Source organism: Phalacrocorax carbo, chromosome 3 (assembly GCF_963921805.1).
Source record: "Phalacrocorax carbo chromosome 3, bPhaCar2.1, whole genome shotgun sequence".
NCBI lineage: Eukaryota > Metazoa > Chordata > Aves > Suliformes > Phalacrocoracidae > Phalacrocorax > Phalacrocorax carbo.
The window spans coordinates 28,599,633-28,613,156 of NC_087515.1; the positions used below are offsets into that span (position 1 = coordinate 28,599,633).

The 13,524-nt window shown below is 37.8% G+C and overlaps 1 protein-coding gene across 5 annotated transcripts in view; it reads right to left on the reverse strand.

Annotated features, from left to right (window-relative positions):
• The window catches only part of RAB3GAP2 (RAB3 GTPase activating non-catalytic protein subunit 2), a 47,588-nt gene that overhangs the window by 21,802 nt on the left and 12,262 nt on the right, over positions 1–13,524 (reverse strand). For 3 of the 5 annotated variants that reach the window (XM_064446281.1, XM_064446280.1, XM_064446283.1), the window contains exons 3-14: positions 12,613–12,736; positions 10,957–11,038; positions 8,701–8,748; positions 8,509–8,584; positions 8,260–8,361; positions 7,054–7,153; positions 4,391–4,489; positions 3,387–3,535; positions 2,365–2,444; positions 2,165–2,254; positions 1,197–1,336; positions 8–224 (exon numbers count right to left, since the gene is read on the reverse strand). In XM_064446281.1, coding sequence (XP_064302351.1) covers positions 8–224; positions 1,197–1,336; positions 2,165–2,254; positions 2,365–2,444; positions 3,387–3,535; positions 4,391–4,489; positions 7,054–7,153; positions 8,260–8,361; positions 8,509–8,584; positions 8,701–8,748; positions 10,957–11,038; positions 12,613–12,736 — 1,307 coding nt within the window. Of the gene's footprint in view, positions 1–7; positions 225–1,196; positions 1,337–2,164; positions 2,255–2,364; positions 2,445–3,386; positions 3,536–4,390; positions 4,490–7,053; positions 7,154–8,216; positions 8,362–8,508; positions 8,585–8,700; positions 8,749–10,956; positions 11,039–12,612; positions 12,737–13,524 lie in introns of those variants that run through there. The other 2 variants (XM_064446282.1, XM_064446284.1) reach the window with 2 other exon arrangements.

The window sequence follows — 13,524 nt, forward strand, 5'->3', positions numbered from 1 at the left end:
TTCTTACCTACAATATTTCCCCACATTGAAGGCTCCAACCCGAGGCCCTTGTTGTGTGCTCCATACTTCCAGAATGCCTCTCCTCGGAGCATAGATCACAAGGAACTGAGCCACTCTGCTTGGACCTTGTGCATTTCCAAAAGGAGAAAAATCCATCTTCTCAGTTTCCCGCTCATTAAGGTCCTCTACAGTCTGTATCCAACCAACTTCTGCATCACGGTATCCTTTGAAAGAGAAGAGAGAAGTTCACTAGTGTACAGAAATTAATACATGATTAGTACACATCACCACCCACTTAAAGTTCGATGCCAGCAGCAAGCTGTCTTTAACTTCAGTTTCAAACTGTGCAACTCTGGCCAGTCACCAGAGTCCTGTCAAGAACTGTGGTCCATCAGCTAAGAGCAAGGCCCACCAGAGGACTCCTCAGAGCCAAATGCAGCCTCCTGCAAAGCTTTGGGGAGGAACAAGTTCTTCTGGGTGAACCCACAAAAAAAAAAAAAAACCTGCAAAACTCATCAGGTCTGTACTCTGGACATTACATCAATGCAAAAGCTTCTTGGAGAAGAAAGATCTGTAGTAAGCATCCAGATTTCTCATGTTTCAAAACAACAAAAAAATAAGATTCAGGGAATGAAATTTGGATAACCTAGGATACGTAAGTTTTTATTCATATGTTTTCATTCATATGTTTTCACCATTAAAATGCAATTTTTAGTAACCCAATAAAAATATTCATCTTCCCTCTCTCTCTGGGTAATGCAAACACTTTCCCTCATAAAAGTCTTCCTAAACAAAAAAGGCAGAGATGCTCTAATGGCACCACTAAACTATGTAATGGCTAAGCAAATGCAAATGTAGAATTGAGCTAAAGCTTTTCCAAAAACATTATTAGGCCAAAAGCTTTCTGTAGGGATACAGTCAGGGCCAGGGTACAGGGAGACAGGGCAGGGAAATCTATACAATACAAACCCAGAAGACTGAATTTTACTATAGACCGTTTCAGAATTTCAGGGATTGGTACCACAATACCCTTATGGACTTTAAGTTACATCTGCCTTTAATATTTGGTTTGTAATAACACAATGTACTAAAGTCTTTCTTAATAATGAAAAAACACTTTGAATTCTGAGTCTGAATAGAAGAAGCCACAGTATTTTGAACAACATTATTTGCTAGACTAATATACACTATAATACCTTTCCACATGCGAACTGCAAGTCCTCTTGTAACATCCAGTAAAATAACCCTTCCAAAATCATCTGTTACTGCTGCCAAAGTGTTACATGGAGAAAGGCATATTCTTTCACCATGGCGACGGGAATCTGGAAGTCCAAATCTTAAAAAAAAAAAAAATCAAGCAAAACCACTAGATACTTATTTACCTATTTTTCTTCAGAAATAGTAAAAAGAGTATCTTATAAGGACTAAGATTTCTCTTTTTTTTAAGGTTACATAAAGGTATCAGTAAAATTAAGAGCAAAGTATGAAAACAGTTTTTTGTACTATCTACTCGGAGATTTCATAGGTCTGTTAAAGTCCTACTTGAAAACCAAAGTTCAGAAACTAGGATAAGGAATTGCCCTGTCATGCATTGTCAGGCAAGGATCTCAGAGCAGTGGGTAACTTTATAAGCCCTCTCTTACGGCCAACTAGTCTTGAGAATACTTAAAAAAACAAAAATCAGGAAAACCAATCAGGAAATTAATTTTGTCTTTCATCAGCTTTCTTGAAAACATGAGGCTACAACCTGTTGTTCCCATTCTCCTCTCTCCACAATCAAGAGGGAAACAGGAAACCTCCTAATTTCTGTGAGGGACTTTAAACTATCTTACGCAGCACACACTTCATGCAGCTTCTTTGAAAATCTTCAGTGATAAACTTCAGGACTGACTGATATTCATGTACTTGTACTGTCATTAAACTGTGCATGTTGTCCTTTTACAGTAACAATGAACCCACACACTGGAAGTGAGAGAGATGAGTAATTTGTCCAGAATGATAAACTGAAGTGAAACAAAGTTTAAAACAGATGACCTGCAAACTACCGTCGCTGCTTCAAGTCAAGAAAAATAAACACGTTCATCAATTCTGTACCTTTCAAAATAATTCAAACAATTAAAAACACAAGAGATTTAAAGCAATTGAGACAGTCCATAACACTTACCTCACTGCCAATGGGGTTGCAGGTTCAACTTTGGGTTTCTGTTTTTGGGCAGGTTCTTCTTCATGTTTACTCTTCCAACCAAGCCAGCCACTTGCAATAGAAAAACACATTAGGAGAATCATACTGATGGTCCTAAAAATCCTCAAACTACTACGTAGCTACTAAAACAAAAATAGTTTAATATAATTTTTTGTTATTACCTGGCAGCATTAAATAACGCTGAAGTCAGTTTACTTGCAACTGCTAAGGCAACATGAGACAACAGTGGCTGTGAGCTACCCTGAAAGAAAGGAATAAGTGTTTAGGAAAGTAAAGAAACGGTCAGCTGCGAGCCACCCTGAAATGAAGGAACAAAGTGTTTAGAAAGCCAAGAAATAGTTCTTACACTGAACTCAACTGCATTCAGGCCTCCTATGGACTTTCAGCTCAGAAAGCATAGCTTTAAGACTCTGCAAAATTTTAATTCATTGCCCCCAGAAAAGCCATTCTGACATCTCTTTACCATTTCAAAATCCTCCTGCAAGTCACTGGTAGCTCAGTATGTTTGTCTGCAACAGAAGTTAAAAAAACCCTGTGTATGATTTATCATGGAGAGTTAGCTGGTGTATGGCTTTGGCATCCTTGCAAATATCAACGTAAGCAGTCTTTCTCATAAACATATTGGAAAAGCAAGTACAAAATCAAAATTCCAATTCTAGCATTTTCAGTCAACTTCTGATTCAGGGTCTGAATGTTCAAGACACACAGCTACACTGCCATCCTTATCCTCCAATACAACAGAAGACAACCTAAGTGTGCTACAGGCATCATTAAGCATAAATTGCAGTTTTCTTCCACTATATAAAATCACCACAGAATATTCAGGCCATATGTGTACATGACCAAAGACCCCCAAAAATCCGCAATATGCATGTTTACACAATCTCAACGTAATTTAAAAAAAAAACTTACACTACCTAATTGGCAATAAATTAGCATCTGAAAAATTAAAAATATTACTTGACTATATTAATTTTAAGATAAAAAATAAAATTTCTCATTAGCAGGAACCTGTGGTAGACTTTACTACCACATCTACTCCAAATCATTCCAGTTTCAGACAATCAAGAAGACAGGGAAACGTCAGCATAAAATCACCATAGGAATACTTCAGAAACACCCATGCAGAAAAGAGAAGGATTAATTATTCAAAGTTTCAGCAAGCCAGCTTTCTAGTACATACCTCCAGGGCAAAAAAGAAACCAGTGAAAGGACTGGATCCAACAGTAACATACTGACACATAGCAGGTGGGCTGTTTTTTATAGCTGCATTATATCCACCTATATTGGAGGCGGTCTTCATTTGATCAAAAGGAGACAGTGTCATGATGCCTAACAAAGACATTAAAGTGAATGTCTTATACTTTCAGAACAAAGGTATGCAATTGCTCTAAAAGTCTAAATATATTCCTGCCTTCTTGACTGACCAACCAACATTCAGAGTGAAGGCAGGACAGCAGCTTTAACCACAGAAATTCCAAAGAACACAGCAGAAATAACCTAATGTACTTAGGTTAATTATGAAGCATAATTGGTTTGTTTAGAAGAAGAAAAAACCACTTCAGCACAGTTCAGCAGGAAAAGCACATCTACCAAATTCACTTCACCTGCCTCATTAGCCCCCTTCTGACCTCTTACCTGCTTCTGTGAAAAGGGTGGAAGAGAAATGAAGCTTACTGTCCCTCCCATCTGCCTGTCAGACAAGAACCTGGGACTCTGCAAACTCCTAAGGAGTAAAAGTCTTTGAAAGCCTAGAAGTCAGTTTGACAATCTCAAATTGCTCAAATCTGAGCAATCTCACATTTTAATTTCTTTATGTGCTAGACTCAGGAAAGACCCATACCAGACTTAACCTGCCAGACAGCTCTTTAACCTGGCAGAAATGGGAATAACTGCATCTGATCTAGTCTCTCTTGGCTGTTTCTTACCAAACAAGAGAGGACAAGAAAGATAAAGCTGTAACATCCTTTCTCCCCTCCAGTGGAGAGGGGAGGCTCAATCAGACTAGAAGAGAAAGTAAATATATTTTTGATGATCGTAAATGAGATCGTTCACTAGGACAGGCTTCTCCCACTATTATATTTCTATCCAGCCAGTACCACTAATTGCTCTCACCCCAAATTTAACAGCACAAAAATATTCAGTTTCATTTAAGCCAAATATTTGAAATTAAACAGAAATGCTTACCAATACTAGCATGGTCAACAATCGTATCCACATCTTGCAAACCCCATTTCTTATAAGCTAATGGTGGAGGCTGAACATTCTCATTGCCAGATGCTGCAGCTGACAAAAGTTCATAAAACACAAAAAAAGTCCTACTGAGTAAAAGACAAAGTAACAGCATAACAGAGGGAAAAAAACCCTGATCCAATATGAAGCCACAAGATAGCCTAACTTTAACATACATCTAAACACCCACTGAGCTAAAATAGCCTTTTGAAATACCTTAATGAAATTAAAACATTTTTAAAAACTACCTGAATAAGATTGCACATAATATTCCATCACACTGTATTTTATACTTGGAGAGAGCTTTGTTTTACTAGTCATTTATGGTTTAATATTCTGTACAATTTTAAAATCCTACTGCAATTCATTTCTCTGGTCTGGGCATCTTTAAGTGGAAACTCACCTGCCAAATACTTGCAAAGTCAGCACATTCACTAGGTATGTAACAGTGTGAGGTAAGAACAGTGGTAAAACTAAAGCGGTGATTGAAACTTTCAAAATATCTATTACAATAAATATAAATGATCGAGAATGAAAGAAGATACAGCACTCTGGCTGCAGATATTACAACTAGCTGTAAGTTCTTCTCTGCAAATGGTGATCTCTCATCGAAAGAGTAGAGCACATTCTGGTTGTGAAAGTAGATGGATATTTCTCATGGTGTCTGTCTCTTTCTTATTTATTGCATGATTCACTGAACATCAGTTTTTAATGTTCTGGTTTACAAGAATTTTGCCTTCTCTTATATCCCATGGAAATGTTACCTTTTCATTAAGAGGATAAGAACAGACATTATTAGATAGACCCAGGGACCCATTTAGCACACCAGATCAGGATCTGAGCACAGCTAAAACCAGATGTCTAGGGAGGAACATTAGAACAAGGACACATATCTGATGCTTCCTCTAAACCAGCTTCTAAAGAGACCTTTTCAGCCAGAGGTAAGCTGTAAGCACTTATTAAGCCTCCCCAGCTTTTTTCTCCACTAATTTGTCCATTTCCTTCTGGCCCAAGCAAGCTTTTAGCATCCACATCAACCTCTGGCAAAGAATTCCACAGTTTATCCTCACACTGCATAAACACCCATCTACTTTTTATTTCAAATTTACTATCACCTAGTCTCATTTCATGCCACTTCATCCTGAACTGGAAGAAAGAGTGAGCAATCTGTTCCTACTGGCCATCCCCATGTGATTCAGCGAAAAGCTGTCACGCCACAGTAGCATTTCTCAGTTCTTTACCACTCATCCCTTCTATGTAAGATTCAAGCCTTAGTTTAAGTGCTGCTGTCCCAACAATTCCTAACGCTGTCATGCTGGCAGATCCATTGTGCTTCCCACCTTTATCCAGCCTCATGACTGATGTGGTCTGCTGTGTAGGAAAAAAGAATCTGACAAATCTGAAGTTCAATGAGAACAACCATCAGGAAATTCAGGAGAACAATTCAGCAGCAGCACTTGCTTGATGTTTTATTTTCCAGAATTGTAACAGCCCCATACTTATGCAATCTACGACACAATACTGTTACGTGGTTCTCCTCTCACACCAGGGAACTGACCCTGTTTCCTAATTAGAGTATGAGCAGGCACTATACTAAAGGAACAGGATCAAAGGCTGCACAATCAAACAAGGTATCAAAAGCTCTCAGGCATTAGCACAAAGAGCAGGGACCATTACCAATGTCTTCATCGCAGCATTATCCCTTCTCACAAAGTCCTTACTGGGAAGAAAAGCATTTCACTGACAGTCAGTGAAATCAGCAACCTGACATGATAAGCAGCACCTTAGCAGCATGCTCTGGGTTAACCCCAGTGGGCGTCTAAGCACCATACAGTGGCTCCCTTGCTCCCTCCTAGGGAGATGGGGAAGAGAATCGGAAGAGTAGAAGTGAGAAAACTTGTGGGCTGAAATAAAGACAGTTTAACAGGTAAAGCACAAGCTCTGTATGCAAGCAAACCAAAATGAAAAATTAATTCACTACTTCCCATCAGCAGGCAGGTGTTTAGCCATTTCCAGGAAAGCAGGGCTCCATCATGCATAACAGTTACCTGGGAAGTCAAATGCCATAACTCTGAACACTACCGCCTTCTGCCTTCTTTCCCCCAAGCTTTTATCACTGAACCTCATATGGTGTGGGATATCCCTTTGGTCAGTTGGGGTCAGCCATCCTGGCTGTATCCCCTCCCAATTTCTTCTGCACCCCCAGCCTGCTTGCTGGCAGGGCAGTGTTAGACACTAAAGAGGCCTTGAACACTGTACGCACTGTTCAGCAATAGCTAAAACATGGCTCTGTTATCAACAGTGTTTCTTAACAACTCCAAAACTCATGACCATACCAGCTACTATGAAGAAAATTAACTCTATCCCAGCCAAAACCAGTATACAGTATTGTGGTGAGAATGTTCAAGGCAGTCAATGCTACTTAGACAACTCATGCTCCAAGAACATTTTCTATAGAGGAAGAAGTTTCCTTGTATGCGGTAGATGCCTATATATTGAGGGACAAGCAAGGAAGATCCAAACTTCACCTTGAGTAGATATTTAACAAACAAAAATAAATTTCATGTAATGTAAAGCACTATTAACAGTCAGAAATAAACATTTCCTCTCAAACCTACCTCTTGCTACCTGATTGCGACACGCACGAAGGGACTGAAAGAGGCTGAAACCATCAATTGTCACAATTGCTGCTGGGTACAAGATACTTAGTTCTTCATTCTGTGGAAGCAAATGAGATAAGGGAGGGAGACAAAAAAAAAAGAAAAAACACAAGGTCACTCTTACTGTTGTAGCAGCTTTTTTCCTAGCTTTTTATACTATTAACTACACGAAGATGAGGATTACATCCAGAGAGTTAATATCTACACGCCCCAGGCAACAGAATAAGGCAAAACTACAGAAATTCAGTACTAAACCATCCAATATATAAATGATCAAGCTATTTAGGCACATGATTTTATATTTTTATCTTCTTGTGATGACTTTTATGTTTGCTTAATATATCTTATGAGTCAGGGAGAAAACACAAAAGCAGCTTGTTAAGGCCACCGAAAAACAGGTTCATCCAGAATGCAAGTATCAAGGTCTTATGAGCCAAATTCAGAAACTGGATTAGTGCCTGAACTACTACTTGGGGATGTAAGTGTCAGTTTGGTGATACAAATTCAAGACTCAAATTCCTCAATGCTTCTGTATTTCAAAACTGTTCCCAAAACATGCTAAATCACATGAGCATTTGTATAAAGCAAACTTGGAAATTTCTGTAACTTCATTAGTTTTCTGCATAAAGCATGCCAACTCAGCAAAGAGCAAAGAAAGCTGGCTTTTCTATGAAATAGCTTGAGCTCTGCAAGAAACACTCAATGGCATGCAGGTTCCTAGCACTATCGCCTATAAAGATTGCTTTAATTTTCAGCTATCTTCTCTGTGAAATAATTAAGGTAAGTTCTTGCAAATGAGCACATATAGCTCTTGGCACCTGTCAAGTTGTATTTTCTCCCTTCATCCATATATTATTGTATTTTGTGCACATTAATGAATAAACAGGAAATGAATGAAGACTTCTTCTGCAAGGTTACCAGAGAAAAACACAGAAAAAAAAATAATCTATAGAGCTAACTAAATACAGCAAAAAATAAAAATAAATTCTGAATCCTCAAACTATACAGACATGAATACTTCTAGAATAAGAAATCCAGTGTCTCTTGTTCTAAGGAATTGTCCACCCATCAAAACCTGGTAAAGGACACAGAGGATTCACAGAGAAGACTCCCTTCCATACCCCATAACACTGCCACTTCGCTTTTGAAATAATCTGACAAAACCTGTTCTGTGACACCAGGATGTCTGGGAATTTCATAGGTTCTGCACTTAAGTTGCAGGACAGGATCTTCATTCAAAAGCTGTGCAAGCAGCAGTACTCCACTCTAGAAGAGAAAGAATAATAAGAATGAACATTTCTGTCCCTTTTCTGAGCGAAGGCAAAAAGCACTATCTGCAGAAACAGAAGTTTTATAAAAATAGATGCTTATTACAATAGCTTGCTTGTAAGCCTACCATGCTGAGAAACATACCTCAGTGTAAAAACGAACATAGCCAGAGGTGAAGCCAACGACAATGCAGGTCCAGTCAGGACGGCCTGTGGAACTCCTGTTTCATAAAAATATACTAGAAGTTAAAAACAAATCCTGGTCTAAATTGTAGATATACAAAAGTGTAATGTAGGGAGACCGATGATGCATATACATATGAATATCAATCCTTACCTCTTCTGACTTGCCAATGGGATACACAAAACACTACTCACACATTCACTAGAAACAGAAAGATAAAACTAATGAGCATTTTTTAATCCAGTTGTTAATTTTTGCTCTACAAAAGAGATCTTGCCAAGTCAGCATTTTAAGTACTTTAACAACATATTAACGCAGCACACAATTTATCAAATTCATACTAAAAAGGCAGCAACTTAAAGACATTTTTAATTCCAAGTTCAAGAGTGCCCAAATAGATTGCATGAGTGCTTATTACACCTTGTTGTCTTTCATCGTTCACAGACTGATTATTCTGCCAGTACTCTTCAGTACAGATTCAAGTTAAATCTCATGTACCTAAAGGTAAAAAATCTGTTCTGATCTATGATCATATACCAAGAACAACCACTTTTTTAAAAAAAACAACTGAACTATACTTATCAAAATAAATTTTTAAAATATGTTACACAATTAGGTAGATTTTATATCCATTTCATTTCACTGCTTTATAATTTGAGAGCATTTGAAGAGCTAACATGGTCTTCCCAGTTAATGCAATAACTGAACATGCTCAATGCATGGCAGGCAAAGCATACAGAACACAAGCAGATGAGCAGGTCTCAATATCTTAGATCAAAAGTTATTTAACTGTTACCACAACAGAAAGTTTTACACTGTCTGGGGAAACAGAAGCAGTACAAAGGTTTTCTGAAAGAGCATATAAAATCAAGACGACATCCTAAACAGCACTTGAAGCATATATGCCTGCAGTACTGTTGATTATTTGCAGTTCAGATCACCTTCATTCCCCAAGGAGTGATTAAATAATCAGGCTAGACAATTGCAGAAAAAAAGCTTCCTAAATGCAAGTCTGACGTGAGTTGCAATTCAATTACAACTTCAAAGCAACGTTAAGTATCTCAGTGAAATCTCATCTGCCCATAGCAAAGGTTAGCCACCACAGAATGTTATCAGTTGAAGCCAACTCTGAGCAAAAAAAGAAGTCGTGTCTTTCAACAGTCTGACAGTAACTGCCATATTCACACTTTCACAGAAATAGAACCCTCCCCTACAGGAAACATTCAAGATTTAAATCAAGATGCAGTGAATATAACTGTGTCTGTCTAAAGAAAGCTACCTGCTCCATATGATAGTGTCTCTTGGGGCTCTGGCAGTAGTAAGAAACCAACCTCCAAACAATTTATTTTCATTTTTTTAAATAAAGGATGAAAGGGCAATTTCAGTGGGGGGGGGGGTGGGGGGTGGGGGGGGTGGGGTGGAGAAAAAAAAACTTAGAGATGCACATAAAACAGTTCAAATACATGTGTGGCAGCAGCAGGCTTATAAAAAAAGGTTATGGTTTTTACAGATTGGAGAGAGGCTGATTAAGTCAAGACCTCCTGCAGCATAACAGAAGTTTGAAGCCAATAGGGAGTTATGTTCAAATACAGACAACAGCTCAAGGCTGCAAACTTAATAATGAAATGCAAAATCCTCTTCCATATGGGAGATTTGACAGAGCATCTGTCTGGTTATTTGAAGTGAGATCACGCAGAAATATTGTATAAATACCAAATATATGACCCAAGCAAATTTCCCAAGTCCGCTAAATGACTTGGAGCCCAAAACCACTTCTAAAAGTGACTGAAACATGTAAGAGGATATTTACAAGGGAGGTAAAAAAAATTAAAAACATAGGTGAAGTTCACTGCATCTCAAAAGATGAACACTTTTTCCATCACATGAATGCTCACTGGAGTGACTTCTTGATCGGAGAGATGACTTTATATCTGCTTAAGGTTTTGAAAACTAAAAGAAGTTTTTCTGAAACAACTTCATACATTTCCAGTTGCAACATCCCCTAACAAAATTTCATCTCTACTATAAAAGTAGATTTTCAAAAAAGGGCACATACACTTTCTTTTTCCTTTTAGAACAGGAACTTATTAAAAATGTGATAGTCCAGATCTATTAAAATGTCTACATAATATGCAAATACACTAATGTGCACATACACTAATGTGCACACACAATATCTCTTGTTAATTTGTATTGATTTGTCCTGAGATATCATACTATGCATAAAGAGTTTGCAGACAATGTTTCTGACCACCCACGTTCCTCCATTTCTGTTTTCAACATTAAAATGTGTAATACCATGAATGCACTTGGACAAAAGAAAAAAAAGGAAAGAAAAAAGAACAAGTAAAATGCTAATTATTAAATGTCAAACTGACATTTTAATCACAGTTGCATTTCAACACCTACCCTTCTTCAACATTCAGAGAGCCACTCCAACCAACAGCATACTGCATTTCCTCTTTTCCCTTGTCACTGTGCTTCCATTTAGCTGCCATTAAGAATAAAGACACCATCTATAAAACTGTAATGTCTTGCATCTCACAGATGTAGTTCTATTCCTAATCCACCTCTTCTGTACAATACATCCCATCACACTTAGATGAATTATCAATTACAAACCCTGAAGACCATAAAAATAATACTACATTTTTTATTGACTTCTTTAGAGAACTCCCACATTTCCTTAGAAATTTGCATGGAACAACACACTACTGAAATTCTGAAATGCCTAGTTTCATTTAAAAAGATTTACACAGCAATATGTACTTCAGCAAATTTTAAAAGGTTCAATTAATGAAACAGGGATCCTTAGGAGAAAAGTACTAAGCAAGGGCAAACTTCTTCTGGGATGATTACTGAAGATGAGCTTAAACAAATAGAAAATTTTCATTTTAATCCCCAAGAAACACATGGTAATCTTACATTAAATCTGACAAGTTTTGATCATCCCATCATAATCAAGGTTAGAAAAGACCACACTTTGTTATTCACGGGGTGCTATTACAGATTACATTTGATTGTTGAATCATCTCCCAGGTGCCAGTAGAAAAATGAAAAAAAATTAGCGTTGTGTCATTGGTCTGACACATAAAACCTGAGACACAGGGACACTTCTGCCATTGTGTGGTAAGGTGCCACTGTGCAGTTCAGCAGAAGCAGTTCTCCAGCAGGTCAGCTAAATCATCTCCTTATTTTGATCCAATAGGAACATTCTGAGGAATATTGCTATCTTTTAATTTTCTGTGAAGAATTAGCGACTAACCTCCATCAGTTTTAGAACACACAACTTTGCAGGGAATGACACATGCAGCACGACAACTCAATGCAATCTGCCTAATTAGGCACCTCTGAGCTTCAACAGCCTGGCTTTGTTTTAAAATGGTATAATATTCCCCACGTCAGGAGGTTTCCCTTCACCATGCTCACGTGCCACCAACTGCAGCTGTTAATAGCACCAGCACCCTAGGCAACAGCACATATGTAAAGGGCAGCTGGCTGATCAATGTTCATATATTACTAAGGGTACCTTCAAAAGAGTTCAGAGCGCCCTGCTTTAGATCAAATATAAAGCCACGCATTCATCAAGATGAAGAATAATTTTCTACCAAACGTGGAAACCTTACAAAAGCATTCCACCTCTGTACTCCTTCCTCCAAGTGGCTCAAGTAGCTCATTTTTTTCAAGGGAGAAGAAATATAAGGTCAAATATTTAATTGCTAAAATAAATACAACAGTTTTGGTTTGCTTATCGGGCACAATTAATGTCAATATCTCCGAGGATCTCAAACTGTGCAGAGTATATATTAGATTTAATTATTCATGATAAAATAGTTTTCTCAGATCAAAACATAGCTGAGAAGTAAAAACAAAACTATTTATTGCCCAGCAATACCTAGAAAATGCATGATGTGTACTATAAAACACTCCACACAATTCTTGAAGGTATGACTTGGGAGTAAGTAGGCGGGGTGTGGCATGACGACACAATCTTGTCCCGATTACTATTAAATTAAATTACTATTAAATGTACCAGTATATGTACTTAGCAGAATGCATACTTACGCACTAAAAAGACTGCTTTCTGTTCATTAGCTATCACCATCAGGTCATTTGTTGGTGACAAGGACAACACACAGTCCTGAAGCCAGTAATTTCTCTGGTTCTTGGAAACAGATTCCTCTTCTTCCTACAGGTAAAGCTTTAATCAACGTTTGCAATAATTTTTAAATACAGCAGCACCTGCAAGATTTGTGACGTTTTGGCTTGCCCTTAATACCCGCGCCAAATGGACTACTACCTGTCAAGTCACTAGAGCTCCAACTTGCATGAAAAGCTAAAAGAAATGCAACAACCTTTCACTAATTCTATCTGCGTGTTTACAAAACAGAAAACAAGTACTCATCACTAACTCTTCTCCTCTAAATCTTCTCCTTTCACCAAAGAGACGCTAAAAGAATGAGACTTAAAGTTTCATTATTATTGGTTAGAGACTGGAAAGAATATCTTTAGTTATTCTCATTATAATCCACACTCAAAATAAACAATTCATCCAAGCTTATATGTTGACCAGCATTGAGTAAATATATGACTACAATAACTAAGCTGGCATTCACACTAAAGCCTCAAAGTAACGTCCAACCGGGTATCATCATATGCCTTTCCACAACAAGGAACTTTACAAAGAAACAAATTCAAACCAAGAATTTAACAAGTCATACTAAGAAGTGTCAAATTTTTAAGGGTTTTATGACAGGTAAGTTAGATACCATCATTACGTATAAAAGCAAAATGACTGCATCTTTTTTTCCTCTGAGCAACAAGCCAAATATTTGACTGAAGAACAAACACAGTAGCTCCTGCTAATCACAGCTCAAAGGCAAGAAGTAGGTAATAAGTTTTGAGCAGGCTGCTGCAATGTCTCTCAGAGATGCTACTCCTGCTTTCTTAGTTCCATCATCTTACCTTAATCACAGC